The sequence below is a fragment of the Pogona vitticeps genome, chromosome 2 (assembly GCF_051106095.1).
Source record: "Pogona vitticeps strain Pit_001003342236 chromosome 2, PviZW2.1, whole genome shotgun sequence".
NCBI classification, from domain to species: Eukaryota; Metazoa; Chordata; class Lepidosauria; order Squamata; family Agamidae; genus Pogona; species Pogona vitticeps.
The window spans coordinates 159,688,772-159,714,700 of record NC_135784.1 but is presented as its reverse complement, the minus strand read 5'-3'; the positions used below and the strand labels follow the sequence as shown (position 1 = coordinate 159,714,700).

General features: G+C 44.0%; 2 protein-coding genes across 2 annotated transcripts; one reads left to right on the top strand and one right to left on the bottom strand.

The window, feature by feature from the left end:
• Positions 1–680: 680 nt before the first annotated feature.
• RPS26 (ribosomal protein S26) lies at positions 681–4,687 on the bottom strand. The gene is made up of 4 exons (XM_020782711.3): positions 4,353–4,687; positions 2,245–2,422; positions 1,342–1,472; positions 681–786 (listed from the first exon to the last, which is right to left on the bottom strand). Exons 1-4 carry the CDS (start codon positions 4,353–4,355, stop codon positions 751–753), a joined length of 348 nt encoding a protein of 115 aa, XP_020638370.1. The 5' UTR covers positions 4,356–4,687; the 3' UTR covers positions 681–750.
• A 5,122-nt stretch (positions 4,688–9,809) lies between these two features.
• Positions 9,810–24,261, top strand: LOC110073476 (uncharacterized). Its single transcript, XM_020782725.3, has 4 exons — positions 9,810–9,993; positions 13,532–14,483; positions 19,855–19,981; positions 20,958–24,261. Exons 2-4 carry the CDS (start codon positions 13,803–13,805, stop codon positions 21,959–21,961), a joined length of 1,812 nt encoding a protein of 603 aa, XP_020638384.3. The 5' UTR covers positions 9,810–9,993; positions 13,532–13,802; the 3' UTR covers positions 21,962–24,261.
• Positions 24,262–25,929: the final 1,668 nt, after the last annotated feature.

The window sequence follows — 25,929 nt, the reverse complement described above, 5'->3', positions numbered from 1 at the left end:
ATTAGCCATTATTTATGAAACAATTGTTCTATTGAGGCTAAGGACTGCCCAGTTTGATTAGTGAATACACAATATGCACTGTCTGGCTTCTGTACTTTCAGCAAACTGGCAATAGCTTCCACTCTATTCCACAAATCTAAGGACTAGCAATTGAAACCACACATTAAACTCAAACATGATGGTATGACTACTTCAGTCAATACAGCTCAGTCCTTTGGTCTGAAATACTACATGAAATGCAGCCTTGTACATCACACTTAAATCCGAAAGGAGGCTGAATACAAGGTAAGACTACTTTTTATATTTGGAAACACACATTATCTTATTTGAAAATGTTCTATTAGGGTTATAGTAGAATGCCATAAAACTTTAATATGGGCTATGTTTCTCTTGCATGCATAGCTTCCTGGGGCAATTCCTAATGTGCAGAGCTGAACGTACAAAATCCAAGCTCAGACGTTCTGTCAGCAATTTGCGGTGCCATGTTTTCAGCTCTCGGACCAAGTAGAGTCAGTACAGACTCCGCTTCCCTTTGACCATGCCTAAGGGAACTAAAAAGCCTGAGGAATCATGGTGTTCTTTTGTTTGAGCCACACAGGTTTTTTGTTGTTGTGGCACTTGTTGGCAACTGCAGTAACAAGAGCTTACTGCTTTAAAAGACACACACCACTCCAATCACATACAGGAAAAACATCTGTAAATTTATTTATTTAGCTGATATCAGACACTGAGATTGCTCAAATTATCTCCTTACATGGGCTTAGGTGGTGGTCTTGGTGCAGCACCCTGTAAAGACAAGGTGAACAAAAACAAAGTTAGAAAACATTCATCTAGCTTCATCACTTCTATACTACACATTTATTAAACACTATAACCTTAATTTATGTCTCAAAACAGATTCAATACAGAGGAGTTACAGTAAATTAACACTCTGGAGAGCTGGCCTTTCCCTTTTAACATGATGTTGAACTTCTAGGTCAGACACTTAGGAAATTATGGCTTATGCATTATTATAAAGCATTATATCTATGGATGATGCTATATAAACAACAATCCAGCAGTCTCCTGTGTCAAAAAATGAGTGTGACCTCTAACAGGTTCAATGAGACATGAGGTGGATGAACTATTCCAGACCTTCCCCTTCCTTTGCCTTGCTCCTTTTTAAACAACGTAACTACAGACAACTGTGCTTAGCATATTCACTTTCGTTATCAGACAACTAACACTATACGGCTATCCTCAATAGTACAAAGAGTCCCGAACGTGGTGATGTTCTACTAGCTACATTACAGAGTTCTGCTGTTAAATGTAAGTGAGTCAATGTATTGACAATGTACTTACAGCTGGCCTGAACCGGGGTGGAGGAGTGCGGTCCTTACGGGCCTCACGGGAGCGATTCCTCACAACCTTGCTGTGGATGGCACAGCTAACGCAATAGTGAAGTTTCACATAGAGCTTGGGCAAGACATATGCTAGAGAAAACAAGAGGCATTAGTGTAAGTATCACCCACATATGCTAGAAAGGCAAAGTTCAGTTGCAGAGCACCCACAACAATGCATCCAAGTCTCCCAGTGGGAGTAAGACTACCTAAACAGGCTCATATAATATGCTCAGAGCTTCCAAAAAAAAATCAATAATTTAAACCAGATTTAATAATTTATTAATTAAACAATTTAAACAATATTTAATTAAATAATTTAAACCAGATTTATTCTGGGAAAACAATGCACACTGAATTTCCAGCCCTCTTCCATTAGAGGTCATTCAGTAAAATTTAAAATACTAGCATTTCCTCATAGATTGTTTCTTTTAGTGTCTTTCAGATGTAATGTAGTTTAAGAAACTGGTTTTTAAAAAATCCAAATTGCATTGTTCTTGGCAATCTCTAATAAAATAAATTAGATCTTTAGTTTTTTATTCTGCTGAACTTTATAACAAAATTCCTATACGGTGCTTGTCTTGATATTGCTTCTGTACTGCTTGCCCATGATACTTAAAAAGCAAAGATTACGGCACCCAAAAACTCACACTACAGGAACTGAATGATAATATTTTTGTTCAAAGGCAATTTCTGAGACAACTATAGAACACCAAACACTCTTGAACAGAAGGCTTAGGTACATGGCTTCTGTTCTCAGAAGAAAGCAAGATCAGAAAATGAGCTCAGACTTTCAAAATCAAAGTAATTAACATTCACTGTAATGTTTTCTCTTAATCCTTTAATTTTCTGCTCCACTACTTACAGTCAAAGACACTTGCTTCAGAGATATCTCGGACTGCAGCTGCCTCTACAATGTTTCGGATCACAAACTTCTTAATAGCCTTGTCCTTGGGGACACAGCGGGCACAGTTAGTGCAGCGAATGGGCTGGACGTGTCCCCGGCCCTTCTTGGCACGACCATTATTCCTTCTCTTCTTTGTCTGTTTAAAAGGGAAATGACTTATGACAAAATGTCAAGGTACTAGAGGACCAATGCACTTTGTAGCAACAATTGCTTCTGCTTACACAGGCAAAGAAACATTATGGCTCATTAACAACAGAATTGCGTATCTCTGTTCATCTGTATTCACAATAGAACTAAAATTAAACCTTCATGATGATTACACCTGATAACCACGAGCTAGGGATAAATAAAATGCATATAACCGCAACCATCGACCCTGTTTGTGAGTGTTGGCCTTCTGTTCATCAGCACATTGTGACTGAAATCATGTTGGCATAAATTTACACCATGCAAGATGGATGTCTTCATCAAATAACTGATTATCTTAAATTAAAAATGTGCTATTCCCCACCCTTCAAGGTTCTGAGGTTATCTATGGATCCATTTTATCCTGGGGAAAACTTTGGGAGCCTCAGAGCCAGGTGTGGGTGAGGAGTCTTCTATATAGGAAAATCACCAGTGTCGAAATTAACAGGATTTCAGCCTATGCATATGAGTGCCTGCAACTTCACTTCTGGATATCAGTTGCTGAACAAAAGCAAGACAGTCCACTCACAAGCATTTACTTAATCACTACTATAGAGAGATTATTTGGCTACACAGACCATGGTTTGATACAGTAGAGCCATGTCTGAATTAACTGGTCAGCCAGGATACACAAGCTGTACTTGTGCCATCCTAAATTAAGTTTCAGCAGTAGCACCACTATTTCCCCTCTTTAATGGGGTTTGTCATAAGGAAAAACAAAAGCTGGACTAGAAGAAACGTAAATACAGAGACAAATATATGTAGACAGAAGAGGTTCCCATGTTTGAAGATGACAAAACAGCATCCCAAGACATCTGGCTTGCCAGTGCTTAAACAAGTACTGTATGCAAGATGAGATGGACCACTAGCACAGCCCAAGCCCGGTGTCCTAACAACAACAAATAATCCCTACTGTCTATTTCTGAGCATTTAATACCAATAAAATAATGTCCTGGCTTTTGCACTACAAGATGGTGGTGGCAATCCATTTCAAGATACACCTTTACTTCTATTTGTGACAGTTACATCTACTTTGGTCTGTGAAATTTACAAAGCTATGGAACATGCCCACTTTCACCAGCTGTTGAATTCTTAAAAATATGCGAGTTCAACTCATTTTATTTATTTTGTACTTTTTTACCATTTGTTTCATTAACCGGATACAAAGCTGTGGAGGTGAGATTCTCCAAAGCCTTCCACCCAGATCCCTTAAGCTTCAAGCCCTGTCCTTGTCATCCATCCACCCCCCCCAGGCCTTTTTGTTTGCCAAGCATCTCCAACAATTGCCCCGACCCATCCCCGATATTAATTTCTCCGTCCTCCTGAGATCCTTTACCTCCTTATCCCTCACATACACCGCCTCAGAAAGGACAGAGCAAAAACAAAAACCCACGATACTACTGTGAACATGATAAGACTGCACTGTTACGAGTTCTCATCGGAGGCGTTTTATTTTCACAAAGACAGGGCGGGTCGGGTTCTGTGTGTGTCGGCGCTCAGGCGCCATCCCAGGCCCGAAGAGGCTCCTAAGAAAAGAGCGGGGCCCGGAAAGGCCTCCCCGCCGGGCTTCGCGCAAGGACGGCGCGGGACCGCAAGCGACCGCTCCCCTCACGACCGAGACGGCCAGCGAGAGGAGGCTTCACCCGTTGGAAAGCCGAGGAGCGGGGAGAGAGAGAGATCTCCTGCACGCGGGCCAGCACACTTGAGATGGAAAGGGAGACGGGGAACCAGGGCTATTCCCACAAACAACCGGCCACCGTTCTTTCCCAACCGTCTCCCCCCCTCCCTCCGCCCGCCCGGTCGGACCCCCACCCCCACCCCCACCCCTGTGCGCGAGCCGCCCTGCTCGCGGCCCTCTGCCCGCGCGTGCCACTACCCACCATTTCGACGCTAAGGAGGCGAAAGAGGATCCGGCTGGCTCGCCTCGCTGTTTATATAGCCTGCCTCCGCCAACCGGAAACGCTCGGACGCAGTTCCTTCATTAATTCAAATTCTTGGTCAAGAAGAGTTCCTCAGTTAACCCCCTCTCAAAAAAAATTACAGCTCCCGCTTTACTGTAGCTGTTTCCAAGAACGGAAATAGTGTCATAAGCGAATTATATATAGTCCCTAACTTGTCTCTGGGGTACTTTGACTTGGGACTATATTTTCTCTCTCCTCACCGCGGAATGTTATATCCGGTGAGAAGAAACGATAGCTTCCCAGAATGCACTGGCGGCGAGGAAGGAGAAGGGCGGAGCCTTAGACAACGTAAGCGGAAGACGTGTTTGCGGGAATTGTAGTCTCTTTTTTTTCCCCGAAGGGGGCGCGTGTGTCGAGGGGAAACTTGTCTTTTGAGCGGTGCAGTCGGGGACGTTGCGGTACGGAAGCTTCAGACTTAGTAGAGCTCCGGATAGTGAAATCTATGCATTTTGATTAGTGGGTTTATTCCTGTTTAAGTTTTTCAGTTATTCTTAGCCTTTGACAAATAATAAACGTTTAATATTTCCACGAGTTTCTTCGGACTGTGCATACTGAAAATTAGGAGCAGGAGTATGTATTCATTTCCAGCAGAAATTACAAAATCCTGGGAAAATATCGCGGCTTTTAAGAAGACACTTTGCAGGGTTCCAGACAGCTGAAGTCTCTGGGGAGTTATGCAGAAAAAGGCAGGACGTCCACCCGGGAGCCCAGGGGGGAGCACGCACTGACAAACTTCTTTCTCTCTCTCTCTCTCTTTAATGGCTTTGTTAAAGGTCCGTTCAAGTACCGGTGCATTTGCGCTGCAATGTATGTAGTTCAAATAATTATAGTGTACATGTTGAAGACTGCACAATCAGCCTGTCTGTTTCCTTTGGTGGAGTCAGACTCGAATTTCTTTCATTGATAAGTTTTCCATGTTGATATGTTTGAAAAGGAGCCCACCTGTCTCTCATAAGTACATTTAACAAGCATACTGTACTGTACTGTGGAAGATGCTGGCGATGGGACAGTGCTAAATGGATCTCTCGAGTGAAGGGACCTGTAGCATAACTGCCCTCCAAATGCATCTTCATAAGATAATCTGCAGCCTCAGGCCGACTGGCATTTTAAGTGTGAGAGCATCTGAGGAAGAACTTGGGTTTTCTAGGAAGAGATTTAGATCTGCTCCGGGTAAAGCCCAAGAGGAACAAGTGTTATGAGTCATTGTACAAACATGCAGATCTAGATGGGCTATTAGTCTGATACCCTATCTTTGTTCTTATGTAATATTGGCCCATGTTACAGTATAACTGGCACGGTAGTGTATGTGAATGATAGTAGTGATGCCACAGTAGTACTAGCTATCTTTGACAAATAGGAGCGCCCATATTATGAGTTGTTAAGAATGAGTTGTAATGTGGACAGAACTCCGGAGCTGCATGGTTCCTTTTGTGTGTGCATTCGCCTATCTACATGGCTCATTCTATTAGCTTTCTTTAAATGTGTCAGTAAATTACTGTAACTACCATAATATGATTTCAAATACCCAGCTTCATGGGATCAGCGTTTTTAAGTTTAGGATGACACCGCAAATGTGTCAGCATAACCCATGCTGTGTGCCACTCAGTTATCTGCCCCATACATTTTGAAGATGCAGAATACTTACATGCTGCATGTGCAAACTGTATATGATATGGGGTTTATCTCAGCTGCCCTGCTCTGGACTATAGCAATCCCTATGCTTGGCCAGAAAGACAAACAGCTGTGTCCTAGATCAAATGTAGATGGAAGGCAGCAGTAAAAAAGAAGACCGAATGTGAGGTGGGCTGGCTCCCTAAAGGAATTTACAAGGGCTGTTGCAGGGCTGTTGAGGACTGGACATTTTGGAGACTCTTCTTCGTGCCTTGGAGGCAACTTAACAGCACACAACAATAACACCATGCTCTGCCAGCAGTGTCACTGCATAGGAGTGCTAAAGTGATGGATGTTGTAGACCCAAACGTCCAAGAGAGTGGACTGCGGGAGGCTGCCTCAAGGAAGCAGCCATTCTCTTGAGACTTCATGGTGTACCTCAAATAGGTTCTGAGACTAGCTTCAAAGGGCATTTTGTTTTATCATGAAAGTGTATGAACACCCACTTTTGTTTCATAGTCACATTTCTACATCACACATATTCAGGTTTGTCTTGACTGCAATTTTACAATATTATATTGTAATACTGTATATTGTATTACAAATTCTTGTATATATTGTAAATTCTACAGACATTCAGAACAGAGCCGTGAGATCTACATCCGAAAGATAACATGAACTGGCTGAGTATGTATAATTGGCAGGGGAAAAAAATCAATATATGTCACGGATTCAGCATATCTTATCACTTTGACTATGTAATAAAAAAAAGGAGATACTGCCAAAATCCCATTGCTTAGTTATACCTGTGAAAGGCAAACAGTGCAACTCACAGCAGCTTCTCACTGCTAATTAATGAATCACTGCTTGGATTTTCTGGAGGGCTCCAGTCTGGTGGGTTGGTGAGTGCTGGGAATTATTCATTGCCAGCAAGAAGATGCTATGAGTTGTCCTGTTTCACTTCCACAGGCAAAATTATACAGTAGGATTTAGACTATTAAGGACATTGGGGATATGGTCTTAAGCTTAGCTTGGCTGCTGGACCTCTGTGCATGAAAGAACACCACTGTATATTTGCTCATACAACAAACAGTATAAAACATAAGCACACATGGTGACTGGCTTGTTCTGACCTCTTTTATTTTAACATTTCTTCTACATATTTTTAGACTTTGATCATTCTAAAAGTGAGATGTCAATATTATTTTTAATGTTTGGATTAGGTTTATATTTTAAACATTTAAACTTAAAGGGTGGCCTTGTGCCTATTTGGTCTTGGCTGCATTCACCTGCTGGCATGCAATCTCCCAAATTAGTACAATAGACTGCAACATAGGTCAGAAAAAAAACTTTTCTCTCCCCCATCCTGGGCTGAGATGGGGCATAGTAAGGATAGCAGAGGGACCTTGACTAAAGTGTAGAGTCTAAGGCAAGGTGGAAAAAGAGCAGGGGGAATTAGACTCCTACAGTAAGGGTTGACCTGTGCAGCTGTGTTCCTAAATGTTAGACTGACATTCCTCCAGGGCAGATTGGGATCCACCTTTTACTTTCTTCCCATGCTCTTTAAAATTGATTCCCATCTGCAGTCTTACAGTTGTGTTCAAAATTATTCAACCCCCACTGAAATTGAATGTTTTGGCCATTTTGACATTGATTTTGATCATTCAGTCATCTTGCTTACATTTACATGAAAGAGGCACTTGTAGGTCAGAGAAATATAACCTTAAGTTTATAATGAAATAACCACAAATGTCTTTTCTGTGCTCAAATCATTATTAGTTTTTATTCAACCCCCAAGTGACATTCAATCTTAGTACTTAGTACAACATCCTTTTACAGTTATAACAGCTTTTAAACATGAAGCATAGCTTGACACAAGTGTCTTGCAGCGATCTACGGGTATCTTCGCCCATTCTTCATGGGCAAAAGCCTCCAGTTCAGTCAAATTCTTAGGCTTGCGCACTGCAACTGCTTTCTTTAAGTCCCACCAGAGGTTCTCAATCGGATTTAAGTCTGGTGACTGCGATGGCCACTCCAAAATGTTCCAGCCTTTCCTCTGCAACCATGCTCTAGTGGACTTGGAGGTATGCTTGGGATCATTGTCCTGTTGAAAGGTCCAACGTCTCCCAAGCCTCAGGTGTGTGACGGACTGCATCACATTTTCATCCAATATCTCCTGGTACTGAAGAGAATTCATGGTACCTTGTACACGCTGAAGCTTCCCTGTACCTGCAGAAGCAAAACAGCCCCAAAGCATTATTGACCCTCCGCCATGCTTCACAGTAGGCAAGGTGTTCTTTTCGTCATATGCCTTGTTCTTCCTCCTCCAAACATAGCGTTGATCCATGGGCCCAAACAGTTCTAATTTTGTTTCATCAGTCCACAGAACACTATCCCACAACTTTTGTGGTTTGCCCACATGACTTTTGGCATACTGCAGTCGACTCTTCTTATTCTTGGGAGACAGCAAGGGGGTGCGCCTGGGGGTTCTGGCATGGAGACCTTCATTACGCAGTGTGCGCCTTATTGTCTGAGCTGAAACTTCTATGCCCACATCTGACAAATCTTTTTTCAGTTCCTCAGCAGTCACACGGGGACTTTTCACCACTCTACGCTTTAGGTAGCGCACAGCAGTCGAAGTCAGCATCTTCTTTCTTCCACGACCAGGTAGCATTTCAACAGTGCCCTTTGCCTTGAATTTGTGAATGATGCTTCCTATGGTGTCTCTTGGTATGTTTAACTTCTTTGCAATCTTCTTATAGCCATTGCCCTTCCTGTGAAGACAAATCACCTCTTCTCTTGTCTTCCTGGACCATTCTCTTGACTTCACCATGTTTGTAACCACACCAGTAAATGTCTAGAAGGAGCTGAGTATCACAGTCATTTTAAAGCTGCCTAATTGGTGCTTATTATGCTTGATTGGTGCTCGGTGACATCCACAGGTGTTTTCAATACCTGATCGAAAACACCTGAATGAACCTCTCTTCTTCAGAGTGGTAGTCTTTAAGGGGTTGAATAATTGTGGCAATGAAGAAACCACAAAAGAAACATTTACTACTGTATTACATAAACAATTGATGTTATTTTAGTTGCATTTGGTTCTTTAAAACGTCCTTGTAGGATTTCATTCTGAATACAATTCCAAATGTACACTATAGTCCCTAAACCCCTTTACAGCATTGGGGGTTGAATAATTTTGAACACAACTGTACACCTGGTTGCCACTACTGTACTGGATGCTGTTTTGTGAGGTGTTGGAGAGGCACAGCCGGTCTCTGGGATCCACACACACACAGGCACATAAGAATCGACTCAGCAGGACGCGCTTTGCAATTGGAAAGCCCGTTACACCCGATTTGTTTTTTTTTTGGGGGGGGGGAAGAAGGGCATTGATACAACCGGAGTGGTGGTCGAGTTGCGAGGCACAGATTTTGAAATGCGTTGCAATGCTTGGAGCGCGGGCCGTGTCGGTTAAAGTGGCACTAGCACCAAGGACGTTATTTGCTGGGCTTGGAAAGCCCTCGAGTGTAAGGTTTGCAAGCCCCAGCCTGCAAGGGGCAGTGTCAGGCTACAGTACTTCGCCCCGTGCCAGGAGATAATAGCCATCACCAGCTGTTCACCAACAGCACCGCGTACTCCCGCGTGCCGAAACGCGTCAAGAGTTAAATTGACTGGCAGCCCGATCCTCAAACCAGTTAAACAGGAGCCCTTGGATTTAAGCCGGCTTAGTCCTATTGAGCGAGAGCTAAGCCCCGGAGAGGCCCAGGAAGCCGAGCCGGAGAAGCGGGGGGGGGGGGGGAGATGCACTAGCCAAGGCTCCATCCTGCTCCGCCCTGGATTAAAAACCTCGGGATTTGAATTTTATTAAGGGGTGAGCGAGGGGGGGGTGTTCGTCTGCAGGGCTGGAGAGCCACGGGGGTCGGTACGGAGGCAGGAGCTGTGGGGAGCGGTGAGTGTTTTTGCAGGGGCGACGGGAAGCTCGCGCGCTGCAGGGGAGGGCAAGCCAATAATAATAATAATAAAAACAGGCGGAGTTGGAGACAAGAGTCGGGTGGGTGGGGGGAGAGTTAGGGAGAAGAGAGAGACGTGATGTACGGAGCATGCCGGGCGGCATTCTTTGCTCGTTCTGCGCCGAGGGAAACGATGCCTTCTTCCAGCCTCGGCGGGCTCTTTGTTGGCCTCTTCTTCGTGGAGTTGCAGAAGGAGGGCGGCAGGGGCGGGAGCGGGAGCGGCGCGTCTCCGGGGCCTGTTCCGCGAAGTCTCCTCGCTTCCTTTGTCCGGCGCTCCGGCTTGAGGGCAAGCCCTGTAGCCGCAACTCCCCTCCCACCGCCTCCGGCTGCAGTAAAGCCAGTCCGAGGCAGGCTCCGCCGTGAGCGCAGAAGGCTTTCCAAAAGCAAAGGGGAAAAGAGGCACCTGGGGGCTTCCCTTGTTCCCTTAGGTTCCCCTCCCCCCCCCCGCAACGAAAGGCAGAGTTTTTGTTTTGTTTGTAAGGTGGGAGGGGAAGCAGGACTTGCTGGGAGGCTAGTAAACCCCTCCCCCCGCCCCATTTGGGGGAGTCTCTCTAGGAAAAGGCGGGAGTCCCACATTGGATTTCTTCAGCGCCAAGAGGTCTCCCCCCCTTTTCGTGATTTCCACTTCGAGCCCCTCACAGCAGCTTGAGGGGGAGGAAGAGTCCCTCAGAGCTTGCTAGCTGGGGTACCGGGCGAGGGGGAGGATCGCAAGACTCAGTAGCAGCGCCCCTTCCCCCCCCTCACCAAATCCATATACAGTACTGTGTACATACTTCTTCTAGCTTGGTAACGCCGCTGAGCCCCGCCGGTGGAGCTTGAGGTGGAAGGGATGGGGAGGGTAGCCCTGCCAGGGCGAAGGCGGGGAACGGCCAGCCAGCCAGCTCCGGCCTGCTGCTGGGCAGAAACGTATTTAACTCCTGAGCCGATTAAGGAATCTGCATGCTTAGCCTGCTCTTGGTCTCTCTCTTCAGACAATAACATATCTGTTTGCCTTCTGCGCCAGCCTTGCTCTTGGCGGGCTACTGTATAGACGGCTTGAGAGAGAGCGAGTGAGAGCAAAAAGGAAAGAAAAGCGAAAACAAAACCCTTGAGGAGAAAACAACCCTGGCTGCTTCCTAGATGTCTGGGAGTGATAAAACCATCAGTGTCTCAGGGGAGTCAGCCAGGGAATTTGGGTGTCTAGAAGTGTCAGGGTGGCGCAAAGCTGAGTGAGTGGGCAAAGAATTATGTCCACCCACCCCCTGGCACAGTGGGGGCGGGAAGGCTCAACTGGGGTTTCATTTGGCAGCCCCTTGGTTCCCTGCGTCGCTCTCAGAGAATCCTAATGACCACAATTCTTTAAAAATGAGCAAACATTTGGCTTGTCTTATAACCGCACTTGGCACAATAAGGCCCCTTACTCCTCAGTTGACAAATCAAGTTTGAGGAGGTCTAGGGAAGCTGAAGGAAAATCTAGACTGCTCCCCCCCACCGTTCCCATAACTCTTCTATCTACAGGTTTCTGCTACTGTGGTGGTTGCACAGAGTTCCTGCCTAGAAAATAATTTGAAAGTAAGGCACACGAGATGACAGGAAAGTGGGTTGTTGTCGGTCTTGCCCAGTCTCCTCTGCCCAGCACTTCTCCAGGCCTTTCAGGCAGAGAGTCTTTCCCATCCTCTCAGCCTTTTAATTCTCCTGGCCCTGGGGGGGGGGCTGTGGCCCCTCCCCAGGAGCACGAATACATACTCCCTTCTCACTATATCATTTCTACCAGTGCTTGTGAGGCTGGGACTGGGGTGAGGTATTTGGCTTCGAGGGGGGGGCATCAGCACTCCTTTCCTTCTACTGCTCTTTGTAGAATTCACTGGATGTTGCTCCACAGGGTGTCCAACCCAGGAGTGGTGTGACTGCTCGTCTAACAGCCAAATATTTTCATTTCTTTTGTTCCCCCAAACCTGTGTATTGCCTCACTCTAGGTTTTTGTTTTTTTACTGAAATCCATTCTGTAATTTGTCTTAAGTACAGTATTTGGTTATTGTTGCATTTATATCCTGTAATTCCTTTAGTGAGTTCAAGGCAATAAATATGACTGTCCCTATCCCCACCTCATCCTCTTAACAACCCTGTGAGGTAGGCCAGCCTGAGAAACTACGATGTGTCCACAGTTTCAACGTTTCATGGCTGAACAGGCTTTTGAGCCAAGGTCTCTCAACCCAAGCCTTTTTCTAACCACTTCTCTCATTATGCCAACGCTGGCTTTGCTTTGCTTTGCTTTTTGTATAGTCTGTTGTTACAGACAGGTTCCTGACACCCAGGGTTATTCCAAGATATTTTGCTTCCTAATCGGGAGAGCAAATAGCTACCACTCAACTCCAATCAGCATCATAGTGTCCAAGGCGATCCACGTTATTTTGGCACCTGAGACAAGACGCTGTACAATAGTAGAATTGGCCCCAAGTGGTATCAGTCTGGTGAGAGGCAACACCTCCCATGTTGTTTTACTTCTGCCTCTTGGCAAAGCTAGGGAACTAGTGGCCCTCTGGACTCCGCTGGATTGTGATGCCCATCAGCACAGTCAGTGGTAAAAGAGGATGAGAAATGATGGAGGGTCACCAGTTCCCCAACCCCTGTTTTCTAGGGAGATATGAGTGACTTTGAACAGTGTGTGTTTTCTGAGAACTGTGGAAGGGGGAGTCAGTTCACTTACGTACATTAGTAAAGACCGGGTTTAAGCATTTACTCTTATAATTGGAAATATTAATAATAATCATGTGGTATCAAGTCAATTCTGATTTATGGGGACCCTTTTCAGGGTTTTCCAGGTAGTGAATACTCGGAAGTGGTCTGCCATTCCCTCCTCCCGAGGCACCCTGGGACTGCACAGCTTTGGCCAAGGCCACACAGGCTGGCTTTATTTCACAGGAGGCACAGTGGGGAATCAAACTTCCAACCTCGGGCTCCGGACCCAGACACCTAAAACAATATAGGAATTTATAAGAGCAGATGAATCCAGATATGTTCCCAACTCTCTATTCAGAAGCAAGCGCTTGAAGCAGAGTCAACCTGTCAAAAGAACCAATACAGGTTTAGGCATAAATCGAAGCTTATTGTGTCATGCTGTAGGGCTTATACAGAATAGATAACATCTTTATATAGTAACAATGGTATATGATTCTTGCTCTTATAATTCACACAATGGATTTAGTATTTATTCTTCTATTGCATTTATGAAACTAGCTGGAGTTTTCCCATCTTTCCTACTCTGCACCATGTATTTTGTTCTGGAACAGATACCATGTATAGATATGTAGGACCATGACATTTTAAGAAAATTTACTCAATGACTAGTCATTTCTTCTTGGTCAAGCTTACCTCATAGAATTAGGTAACCTATTTTGAGGTGTGGGGGGGAAATAAGTACTCTTGTGTTCACTGTTCTGAAGTCTTTGGAGGAAATCTGAGACACAAGGGTGATGTGTTATTTCTTTTTCTTCTCAGGAACAGGCTCCAGAAAAGAAACTCTGGTGCTGTTAATGACGTGTTCAAACCCTCCCTGCTCAAAGCCGCATCCCTATGAGCTACTTAGGAAATGTATTGTGCAGTGAGAACATAGTAAATGTGGGGCAGAAGGGGCTGGGACGACATAAAATTTGAGTGGACCTAAGCCTGTTTCCAAGGAGATAAAATGATGGCATAGTTGGAGGAGGCAGCAGCTCTGCGTCTCCCAGGTTCAAGGAGATTTGACAGGAGGTTGGGTCTTGCCGTGAAGATGGAGAAGCAGGCTCCCGCGGGCCCTACAGGAGGCTTAGAAGGGGCAGGGAAAAACAGTTTGGTCATCCAGCCTGCGATCGCGCAGGAGCTACCTTGCTGGGCAGTGCCATGCCAGGAGGGCATACCTTACCACCTGGAATCCCAATGGCAGGATTTCTTGAAGACCATGCAGTCCCCTCCCATGAGATGGGGAAACCCACATCTATCAGAGGTTGCATCCTGGGATGACCTGGTCACCTTCAAGAGGGTTTTGGGGGCTTGCCAGTGGCCTCGGGAAGACGCAGTGACCCGACTAATGCCAGCCCAACAAGCGTTAAGCACCCAGAATTCCAGAGACAAAATAGACTATGGGAAGGTCAAGGCCATCTTCCTGCAAGGAAACTCCGCTGGCACAGAGATACATCGGCAACGCTTCCGACAGTTCTGCTACCAGGAGGCTGAAGGGCCTCGCGAAGTTTGCAGCCGCCTGCGGGAACTCTGCCATTGCTGGCTGGAGCCTGAGAGTCGTACGAAAGAGCAGATCATAGAGCTGCTGATCCTAGAACAGTTCCTGACTATTCTGCCGGAAGAAATCCAAAGCCAGGTCAGGGAACGTAGCCCTGAGACCTGTGTCCAAGCCGTGGCCCTGGCTGAAGGCTTCATTCTGAGGCAGCAGGAAGGCGAGCGGCAGGAAGAACAGGTGAGAGTGACTTGTTTAGGGGGGCAACGGGTGGGAAAGGAAAGACTGCAGGACAGCCTTTAACCGTGCTCTCTCTCTCTCTCACGGTGTGAAGTGTGACACTTCAGCTGGCATGTCATTATGCCTTTAGAATATTTTGGAAAAATAAACAGTCTCTGTTACATTACATGACAGTGTTCAGCTTACCACTGAGGATGAAGTAGCATAAAATAAAATAATCCCATACAGGTTAAAACCAACAGCAGCCTTGAAACAACCTCTTTCTTCTTCTTGTAGCTTTGCAGGGCAGCACGTGGCTTGTTCTCACAGAGTACACTCAAGCACAGAGTCAAAAACAAGAGGGCTGAAAGTGAATGAGGACAGGCTGCTGACCTGTAATGGAAGTTCTTGAATTCACACACATTGGTCTTCCTGCAAAGACCCTCCTTGGAACATTCCAGAGCTGACTAGTTATTACTGTACTCCACTCCTTCAGCGCTCGTGCTTGCTCCTCCAGCCAAAGGGTTGCTCCTCAGTTGCCCTCCCATTTGTGCCACTGAGCTTTTTTCCTTCTCTAGCATGACAGACAGAGGGGAGGTTGGGTGAATTCACAGATGATTACTCAAAAGAACTACTGCTACACATAAGCAACCTGTCCTCCTTTGCGGTCTCCGTATTTCACACCCACAAACTTACCAGCTGGTGGGAGGTCATGGCAGTAGCAAAGACAGCACAGCCAAACCAAGTATCTGATCTTTCTCTGACATCCAATCTGTAGTGTTTCAGAAGCATCAATGTTAGCGACTAGAGATGGAGGTATTTGTATATGAATACCCCTGCACAGGTGGAGATAACGAAGGTTTGGTCCCATGGGGCCGGATGGTCCACTCACCGATCTGCTGCTGCCACAGACTCCACAATCCCATCTGGAGCTCGCGATTGGTGAGTCACTCCTGGCAGGAGGCAGAATGACAAGCCTCTCTGCCAGGGATGGCTAATTCATCGTGAGCTCCGGAGGGATAGGACAGGATCGTGGAGCCCACAGCAGGGGGCGGATCAGTGAGTGGACCATCCGGCCCCATGGGGCCAGACCTTTGTTATCTTCACCTGTGCGGGGGTATTCGTATAGGAATATCTCTATCTCTAGTAGTGACCACATTGCAGCTTTTCATATGTCTTGTATCTGGATACTTTTAAAGAAAGCTGTGGATGCTGTTACTGTCCTTTTTGAGTTAGTCTTCAAACTTTCTGGCAGAGGATGTTTTGCATGTTCATTTGAACTAGCCATTTTCAACTTTTTTTTTTTTGACCACATCCATAAACTAAGTATGAAAGAAATACAGGCTGAATCAGGTTTGTACAAACTGTATAACAAACCTTATAAGGTGGTCTATGAAGAATTGTTTTCCAGTCTGTCCCCACCCCCTTCAAATGGGCCAGGGCCTCCTAGGGGGCCATGTGGCCCCAGTTGAGAATGGCTGGTTTGAACAATCCAGTAAGCCAGGCGTTGAGAGGACAGTGGAAAATTAATAAGCTCCTGCTAAATGTTAAACACTGAAAGATAAACATGTTGCTGTTAATTTTTAAACCAGGAAATTATTTAATTGATTGAGTAAATGTCATTAGTTTTTAAATTAAAGTGCTAGTTTTAAAATTAGCAGTGGATGGCATGCAAGTTGTTCCCACTGATTCTTGTAGTACATTTGTTCTTAGCTCCTACTACAGTGTTCTTGTTGCTTTGTGGGATCTGAATTTTGAATTGGACTTTGTCACCGTGGAGGAGTAAGGTAGGGAGTCTTAGGCAGCCTTGATACCTTCCTTTCAGGCAAAGCTTGACGTGTTCATGCTAAACACATGCAGCTGAAAGTGGCCAAAGAACCCCTGGGCCTTTGTGGTTCAGGGGTTCCAATCTTTCGGTTCCTGATGTTTTGGGACAATAGCCTCCTGAAGCTTTGCCCATGGGCTGTGCTGAATTGGCCTTCTGGTAGTTGCCTAGAAACATGTGAAGGGCCAAGGTTAACAATAATTTGTACAGAGATAGCTCTTATAGGAAGGTGTGTAAGTACTTTCTTTCTGTAGAAAAGGAGTGTGGCCAGACATCACCGACATAACAATGATAATACACAAAATATATCACATTAAAAAAAACACTATTTTTAATTTTTTTAAAAACTAGGGATAAGGTAAGGAATACAAAGGTAGAGGGGGATATGGGGAAAAAGAGGGAGGAGGAGAACACAAAATGTACTGTCATCCAATCGGTTTGTTCATGTTGCGATATCAAGTTGACTTTTCACCTTTCTACAATTAGATTGCCCTCCAGGTTTCAACTTACAGTTACATCTTAGTTTAATTCTATGTTATTCAAGCACTATCTGGTGATTCAAGCCATTTATATAATAAATCCCATCATTCAGTTGCCTTTTGTATTGGACAGTCTTTCAACACTTCTGATAGAATATCTTTTTCTGCTGCTTCCTATATCTTCTCAATGAGTTTCTCTTGTTTCAGTATCTTCAATTTCTTCCAGTTCTTAGCATAAAGAATTCTGGCTGCAGTGACTATATATATAACTAGCTAGTTCTTTGTCTTATCTATATTATCTGGTATACTGCTCAGTAAAAACAATTCTGGGGTTAGTGGAACATTATAAAGCATTATTTTTTGTAACAGAGTATGTACTGCTATCCAATACTGCTTCGCTACTCTACAAGTCTACCACATCTGGTAAAAGCTTCACTCTTATGCTTCACACTTCCAACAAACATTTGACACGTCTATATAAATCTTTGACAATTTTTTTCAGAGTCATATGCCACCTATAAAACGTCTTATATACGTACGTTCTTCCAATTTTGTGAGCTTTATATTATTTTTCCATATTTTCAACCATTGATCAATATCAATATTATGTTCTATATTTTGTGCCCACCTAATCATACATTCTTTTATCATCTTATCTTGCATTTTAGTTTCAAGCAAATAATCATACATTTTCTTAATTACTTTATCATTTGAGCCCTGCAGAAGTTTATCAAATATTGTTTGTTCTGTGTAAAAGCCCTCTATTTTATCTTTTCTATACCTAGATTCCACATGTGCTCTGAACCACCAGTCTAGATATATGTTTTGCGTTTCTAACTCTTCTTTGGACCTTAACTCACAATCACTTTTAATAGATCTTGATATCTTAAAAGTTTCATCATTTCTGTCATGAGGTTAGCTTGTGTAAAGGCCTCTATGGGTGATACCCAGCCTGGTGTTTTTTTGGTAAATCTGCTGGACGATCTTTTTCCAAGTCCCTAGTAGGGCTGTTCTTATCATATGCAAGTTATTTATTTATTTATTTATTGAAACTTTTCTGCTCTTTATCTTTTTTGTACCATAGAAAAGCATGCCAACCTAACTGTAAATCAAGTCCTTCCAACTTGAGTAGTCTATCATTATCTAAAGTTATCCATTCCTTTATCCAGACTAATACACAGGCTCTATAATACAATACTCAATCTAGGAGACCAAAACCTGCTCTTTGTTAGGCATCTTGCATTGCTTTGATTTTAATTCTTGGTTTTTTATCTTGCCACACAAATCTCATGATTATCTTGTTAAGTTGTTGAAAAAATGACTGTTTTAATATTATGGGAATTGTCTGAAATAAAAATAAAATATTAGGTAGAACATTCATTTTGATGGTTGCTATTCTTCCCATCAACGATACCTGTAATTTGTCCCATCTCTCCAAACTATTCTGTATCTCCTTACTCAACTGCATATAATTGTCTTTGAATAATGTACTAGTTTTCTTTGTGATTTGGATCCCTAAGTATCTGACTCTCTTCTCTTCTTAAAAGTTAGTCCTTTCTATTAATTTCTGTCGTTCTTCATCTCTCATATTTTTTACAGGTATTTTTGTTTTCTTTTGATTTATTTTCATTCCTGCCATATCACCAAAATTCATCAGCATCTCCATCAGGTCTTCGATTGAGTCCATTGGATCCTCCAATATAATAACTAGATCATCTGCAAAAGCTTGGAGCTTAAAAGTATGACCTCTTACTTTCAGTCCTTTTATTTCCTTTTATCTCTGATTTGCTTAGTTAATATTTCTAGAGCAAGAATGAATAGTAATGGAAAGAGTGGGCACCCCTATCTTGTACCTTTCTGTATTTCTTTTGTCAGCTTTCAATTGATTATAACTTTTGCCTTTTGCCGGGTATAGTTTGCTTTAATAAATTTCAAAAATCTTTCTTCAACTTGCAGCACTTCCAATTGGTGTAGCATAAAATTCCAATTCAGATTATCAAAAGCTTTCTCTGTATCCAAGAATATCATAGCCATTTGCTTTTCCGGGTGAGCTTCATAGTATTCCAAAGTATTTAAGATTATCCTTATATTATTTTTCATCTGCCTTTTTGGAAGGAAGCCCAATTGGTCTTGATGTATTAAGATTCTTTTCCATCTAGTTGCCAACATGGTTGCATATATTTTGTAATCCCCGTTTAGTAATGAGATCGGTCTGTAGTTTTTGATTTCTTTACCCTCCATGTTTTCCTTATGTATGAGAGAGATTATAAAACACTATTTCTAAAGCATTAGATAAACGTGTGCCTCTTCCTTCATTTGAAGAGAAAAATAGTGAATTTAACATTATGACATTCATTTTGACCTCTTCTTTCCAGTCTCAGGTTGAACAATGTAATTCACTATTGCTAAATGTGGTTGTGTTTTTCACTTTGAATAGCATTGAAAGAAGATTAAATAAACTGATGGGCCAAAACTCTGTTGAACAAAACTGTTTAGATAGGCCAGTCACACAGTCTGTTGTTCTTTCTTACTGTCTGTCATATTGCTATGCATGCGACTGGATACGTATGTAGTTACTTTCCCAGTGCAGGATTCCAGTCACAGGGGATAGTAGCTACCAATGGCTACTAATAATTATAGTTATGGACGCCTTCCAGCACCAAAAGCTTCAGTAATGAATAAGAAAGTTGCTATTGAGCTCATGTTCTTTTTCCCTTAGCTTGCCATGGGATAAGTGGAATGTTGGACTAAATAAGCCTTTAGTTTACCCAACACAGCTGTCTTTATGTTCATAAGGCATGTTGCGAATGGAGTCTTTCTTATAAGGAAATTTTCAAAGGGGGTAGCCATGTTAGTGTGTTGCATTAAAAATAGCAGAGTCTTCTTGGTGAATTCAAAGACTTTACAAGTTCTACTTGGCATGACCATTCATGGACTTCAGATGTGGATGTATTTGAAGAAGAGGGCTACAGTTGTCAATGGGCAGTTCGTAAGGACTCTTTATCATAAATGGAACATATACCCTCTCCTGTCAAGTACACTTTATCATTGAGACTCCTCCTCATCTGGAATTTCATTATTATTTCAGGAGGCAGAGTCATTCCAAGAGCTGGCTGTGGATTTTTCTGAAGCCCAGAGGGTTCCGTCGGATGTGAGGCAGAGACGGCTTGTTAGGGAAGCCGGGAAGTCAGGCAACAGCAAGACGTGTTCATTAGGTAAGAGTAAAATTACGACCATTCATTTGGAGAAGTAGCTGTGGTCTTGTCCCACCATGAACCACAAGTATCTGCTGCAATCTTTTCTGAACTGATTCTTGCAGTAGGTTGGCTCCCAGCAGCCAAGATGGTCTCAGAAATTGATGCTGAGACATTCTTCCTTTTCCCTGTGAGAATTATCCTACAGAGCTGTGGTTCCCAACCTTGGGTCCCCAGATGTTCTTGGACTACAAGTCCCAAAAAATCCTGGTCAGCAGAACTAGTGGTGAAGGCATCCAGGAGTTTTACTCCAATAACATCTGGGGATCACAGGTAGGGAACCACTGCAATAGAAGGTACTACACAATTCTGTCATTTCCATAAAGTTTTTCAGTATCTTCATGAACCCAGTGGACAAATTAGTATAGCTTGGCTATTGTAGCGTGCTGTACATTCATCTATCTTTGAACTGTTCTGAACTCCTGAGTCTTGCTGTTCTCTTCGTTTTATATGTGTATGTGGATTTGTTTATTTTTCCTCTGTATTATCCTTATTCTTGTTTGGTTTATATATTACTGTAAGCCACTTCAAGGGTCTAGGTCCCCAAAGCAACTTCTACATCTAATTATGATAAAACAAATGATAAAAAAAATATTTCAAGCATTTTTGTCAGTGTATGTGAACTCATCGTTCTTAAAATTGATGAGTTTAATACTTTGATTTATGGATGCTTCTCAGGTCCAGAACTTGAGATCCATGGTCCCATAGGTGACTGCATGCATTGCTGTATGGAGGCCTTACTGTTTTCTTGTCATAGTATCTTGGGCTAGAGTGGCTGTACTCCAGCCTGGAAACTTCCAGATGGGTTATACTACAACTCCCATGACCTCAAGCCATCTGATGCCATGGCTGAAGGAAAACTATATTGAAAGGACGCGGCACTCCCATTCTCATTCTGCTTCAGCCTGGAATAATGGTGTGATTTGCTTTCCTGAAGGTGCCAGTCTGGTGAGCAGAACTGAGAACCAGCATAAACAGGAGGAGCCCAGGAATGAGGAGGAGGCGACCGTGGCATCCCCAGTTCCTGAGGGAACCCAAAGGAAAGAGAAATCTCACCTCTGCATTGAGTGTGGCAAAAGCTTCACACGACCCTCAGACCTGGCTAAACACCTGAACGTTCATACTGGAGAGAAACCATACCTGTGTGTTGAATGTGGGAAGAGCTTTAGCCAGCTCTCCCATCTTACAAGGCATCAGAAGATCCACTCAGGGGAGAAACCCCACATCTGCTCAGAATGTGGGGACACCTTCAGCCAGCGGGCGTATCTTGTCAGCCACCAAAGGAGCCATTCAGGAGAGCAGCCATACCGCTGCTCGTACTGCCAGAAATGTTTTAGCCATCAGTCAGCCCTTAAGATACATGAGCGGAACCATATGGGCCAGAAACCTTATGCTTGCACTGACTGTGGGAAACGGTTTGTTTCTTCTTCCTCTCTGACTACCCACCGGAGGATCCACACAGGAGAAAAGCCTCATGCCTGTGGCGTTTGTGGGAAAAGATTCATCCAGCACTCCAATCTGGTCTCACACCAGAGAACTCACTCTGGGGAAAAACCATTCTCCTGCAAGGTGTGTGGCAGAAGGTTTGCCTACCCGTCGGACCTTACGAGACACCAAAAAATCCACACAGGAGAGAAGCCTTATCCTTGTGAAGAGTGTGAGAGGAGATTCACCAGGCTCTCCGACCTTATTACACACCAACGCATTCACACAGGAGAAAAACCCTATCACTGTCTTGAGTGTGGGAGAAGGTTCAGGCAGAGGGGAGTGCTAGTAAAACACCAGAAGTGCCACTCAAAAGAGAACCCCAAAGGAAGTGAGTCAACGCAGCCTCTGGAGTTGCAAGCAGACAAAGAACTGAGCGTTCACAAGATAAAACAGGAGAAAGAAGAAGTGAAAAATCACACAGGGTCCAGCTCAATCCGTGCTTCCAGCCCCTGATGCCTGTCATACCCACATGGCTGTGTAGACACAGGAAGGTATACATTTCCCTGTCTTCCTCTGGCGCTGACTGAAAACTGGTCACGAGAGTAGTAGACTGTTGCCATCTCCTGCCTGGGCTAAACATTGCAATGGTGGGGGAATTACAGGGCCTGACTGGTAAGCACAGGATAGCCAGGATACCTTTGGTGCTTTCCTCCATTCCACTGATGCACTTCTAGCCATTATTATGGTTTATGGAAGAAGCTAAGGTGGCTATTGTTTGCTCTGGATATAGCAACTGGAACAAAGCTTTTTTAAATAATGGGCCCATTCTGTGTTGGCTGAATGAAATGGGAATAGGATTGCTCTTCAAGAAGAATATCTCTCAGTCACCTTCAAAGAGGGAGTAGGGGAAAGAGGGAGAGAGAGAAAGAGAGAAGGAAGATGAATGCACCCACCTGTTATGCATTTATCCAAGGAGTGGTTGGGAGAATCTCTTGAACACCACGCAGTGTTGTTTGGGGAGATCGGGTGAGGGAGGGAATAGAACTCTTTTTATCAGGCAACATTCAGCTGGGGTTTAGAGAATATAGCCTGACCTGCCCAGGACCAGCAGGGCTACACCAGTCCATATGGAGCCACTACAGCGATAATGATAGAGGTTGGTAACCCTCCTTGCATCCCTCCACACGAGTGGTGATAGTGGATCCTTCCCTCCCTGAAGTTCTCACAGGGAAGAGCCTATCCATCCAAATAAGATAATGGGCAGTCAGACACTGCCTTCTCATTCTTGTTCTAACCTCCTAGATCATCACATATATGGCTCCTTCATGTTAGAGGGAATGGCCTTATACAGAGCTGAGCCACAGGTATTGTCCTAGTCAGACTGGCCGTGGATTTGTAGGTTCTCAGATGGGTGCCTTCTCAAATTTGCTATCTGAAATGCCGTAATGGGAGATGGCAGGGACAGGACGTGGGACTCAATATGCATGTGGGATAAGTGGCCTCTGCCCTGGGATGTGGCTTCTGCACTTCGATAGGTAGAGTTCAGGCCTGAAATCTCTGTTTGTAGAGTGTGTGATAAGCCAAAAAGCAGCCCCATTTCTAACCAAATGTTTTCTCGTCCACTTAGTCCACCAGAGGTTTGGCCAGTCAGCCCTAGGCAATAGAGAAAACTGTGCCCCCACAGATCAGTGCTCATGAAAACAGAACAAAGAGAACTATCACTAGCAAATGGGGCCTTTGTGACCCTATTGTTTAAGATTGGGATATATTAGATTCCCATATGCAGGGAGAGGATGGAGGAACTAAAGAGTTCCTGGGCCTCCGTGTGCAATGGCTGTACTGGTTCTGTACTGTGCCTGCCTGTCTCATGTTGCCTCTTCTGCTTGTGGGGCATCTGGAGGTAATTGAAAGAAGTATTCAGGGCAGGCAGGTTAACACAGATTTGTCAAGAACAACTCCTGCCAGACTACTGTATTTTTCTGTTTATAACATGTCCCCATTTATAAGATGCCCCTCAATTTCCTAACCGCCAAATAAAGAAAACTTAGCTTTGAGGATTCCGCCTCTGAGCTCAAAATGTGGGACTCTTGAGCCTACAGGCTCCACCTCCAAGGAGATGTGTTTGAATTGGTTTGTTCAGGATCAGCTGACATCAGTTCCATAAGGCTCGTGATTGGAGGAAGCTAAGTCTCCCGACTATAGGAAGCTAAGCCTTGTGGCTGAAGGAAGCCTGTTTACAGAGACAAGGTACGGGCTGTTTTGTTCTCTTCTCAGCTATCTCAGCTTACTTCTGTGTAAGGCACCCCTCAATTTTTAGGGTAATGGTTTTAGGAAAAAGTAGTATCTTATAGATGAAAAAATACAGTAATCTGATCTCACTTTTTGATCAGGTAACCTCCCTGATAGATAGAGGGAATGCTGTAGGCGTCATATGTCTTGACTTCAGCAAAGCTTCTGACAAAGTGCCCCATGATATTCTGATCAGTAAACTCACTAGGTATGGGCTAGATAGAACAACTGTTATGTGGATACACAGAATTGTACTCAGAGGGTGATGATTTAATGGCTCCTTCTCATACTGGGAGGAGGTAACAAGTGGAGTACCCCAGGGCTCAGTCCTAGGCCCAATGCTGTTCAACATCTTTATTAATGACCTGGATCAGGGGATACAGGGAATGCTAATCAAATTTGCAGATGACACAAAATGGGGTGGGAAATAGCTATTACCCTGGAAGATAGGGGGGAAATTCAAAATGATCTAGACAGGTTTGAGTGCTGGGCTGAAAACAACAGAATGACATTCAACAGGAAAATTTGCAAAGTACCGCACCTAGGAAAAAGAAACCAAACACACAGTTACAAGATGGGGGATACCTGGCTCAGCAATACTACAGGTGAGAAGGATCTTGGAATCATCATAGATCACAAGCTGAATATGAGCCAACAGTTTGATGTGGCTACAAAAAAGGCCAATGCTATTTTAGGACATATTAACAGACATAAAGTCTCCAAATCCCATGAAGTACTAAGGTAAAGGTAAAAGTTCCCCTTGACATTTTTAGTCCAGTCACGTCTGACTCTAGGGGGCGGTGCTCATCCCGTTTTTAAGCCGTATAGCCAGTACTTGTCCGAAGACAGTTTCCACTGTCACGTGGCCAGCATGACTAGGGAACACCGTTTTACCTTCCCACCAAGGTGGTACCTATTTATCTACTCGCATTTGCATGCTTTCGAACCGCTAGGTTGGAGGGAGCTGGGACAAGCGACGGGAGCTCATTCCGTCGCGTGGATTCAATCTTACGACTGCTGGTCTTCTGACCCTGCAGCAGAGGCTTCTGCGGTTTAGCCCACAGCACCACCATGTCCCCGTACTAGTTCCTCTCTATTTAGCACTGATTAGGCTTCATCTTGAGTACTGTGTCCAGTTCTAGATATTGCATTTGAAGAAGGATGCTGACAAATTGGAATAAGTTCAGAGAAGGTCAACAAGGATAATCAGGGGACTGGAAACAAAGCCCTATGAGTATAGACTGAAAGAACTGGGCATGTTTAGCCTTGAGAAAAGAAGACTGAGTGGAGGTATGCTAGCACTTTTCAAATACTTGAAAAACTGTCATACAAAGGAGGGGCAGGATCTGTTCTGGATTATCCCAGAGTGCAGGACACACAACAATGGGCTCAGGTTACTAGAAGCCAAATTTCAGTTGAGTATCAGGAAAAACTTCCCAGGAGCCGCTGGATTAAAGCCGTGGTCATTCCACCCTAGGTAACGCTCTGGGAATGGACGGAGGTGTCCTGGAGCAGGGACAGCTAAACTTGGCCTTTGCATAAATGGATCATAGCAAACATAGCCACATTTTGCTCCACTTCTATTTACTAATGTTGTTTGTATCAGGACACTTGTGGCTGTAAATGGGAACATCCAGTAATGAGGTGAGAGAACTGACTTGCTAAATTGCCTTGTCTTGTAGCCTGTCAGGAAAAAAAATGCTGGCAATTCAATTTGTTAACTCTTCACAATTGTGGGGGTCAGGATTACTATTTGAATTAACTTATACCGAAGCAAAATGTGGACAACCAGGCATGGAGATAGTTGCTCTTAAGGTTGGGGCAGAATTAGGTTATGACTGGTTCCAAAGCTGCAAGGTATTTCTTAGCTTGAGTTATTCCAAAATTGTAGTAAGGAACTGACAAAATGATGTAACAACTCTTGGACCTGTGTGTATTTCATAATTCTGCAGAAGTGTAGAAGTGGCCATGTTGAAAAGTTTGTCTTTAGAAGTTAAATTAAATAAGTGTCGTTTTTCTTTTTCTTTTTCAATTTGCATTTATAGTTGTGAAGGTAAGCTTGAAAGGAATGCAAGTGATGCTTCCCCAGCAAGGCATGTGCTTGCCTCTGGAGAGAGGTTTGGGTGCCCTTAATTAAGTAACTTCTTGCCCCTTCCATAACAAACACCAGCAGAATAATGGAAATGTGTGAC

Bases quoted from the DNA above. Each gene is read 5' to 3' on its own strand.
- LOC110073476 (XM_020782725.3), top strand. From the start codon at position 13,803: ATGGAGAAGCAGGCTCCCGCGGGCCCTACAGGAGGCTTAGAAGGGGCA. The intron at 14,484-19,854 runs GTGAGAGTGACT...TTATTATTTCAG, and splicing joins GCGAGCGGCAGGAAGAACAG to GAGGCAGAGTCATTCCAAGA. The intron at 19,982-20,957 runs GTAAGAGTAAAA...GCTTTCCTGAAG, and splicing joins CAGCAAGACGTGTTCATTAG to GTGCCAGTCTGGTGAGCAGA.
- RPS26 (XM_020782711.3), bottom strand. The intron at 1,473-2,244 runs GTAAGTAGTGGA...TGTTTTCTCTAG, and splicing joins TGAAGCAAGTGTCTTTGACT to CATATGTCTTGCCCAAGCTC. The intron at 787-1,341 runs GTAAGTACATTG...TTGTCTTTACAG, and splicing joins CACCCCGGTTCAGGCCAGCT to GGTGCTGCACCAAGACCACC.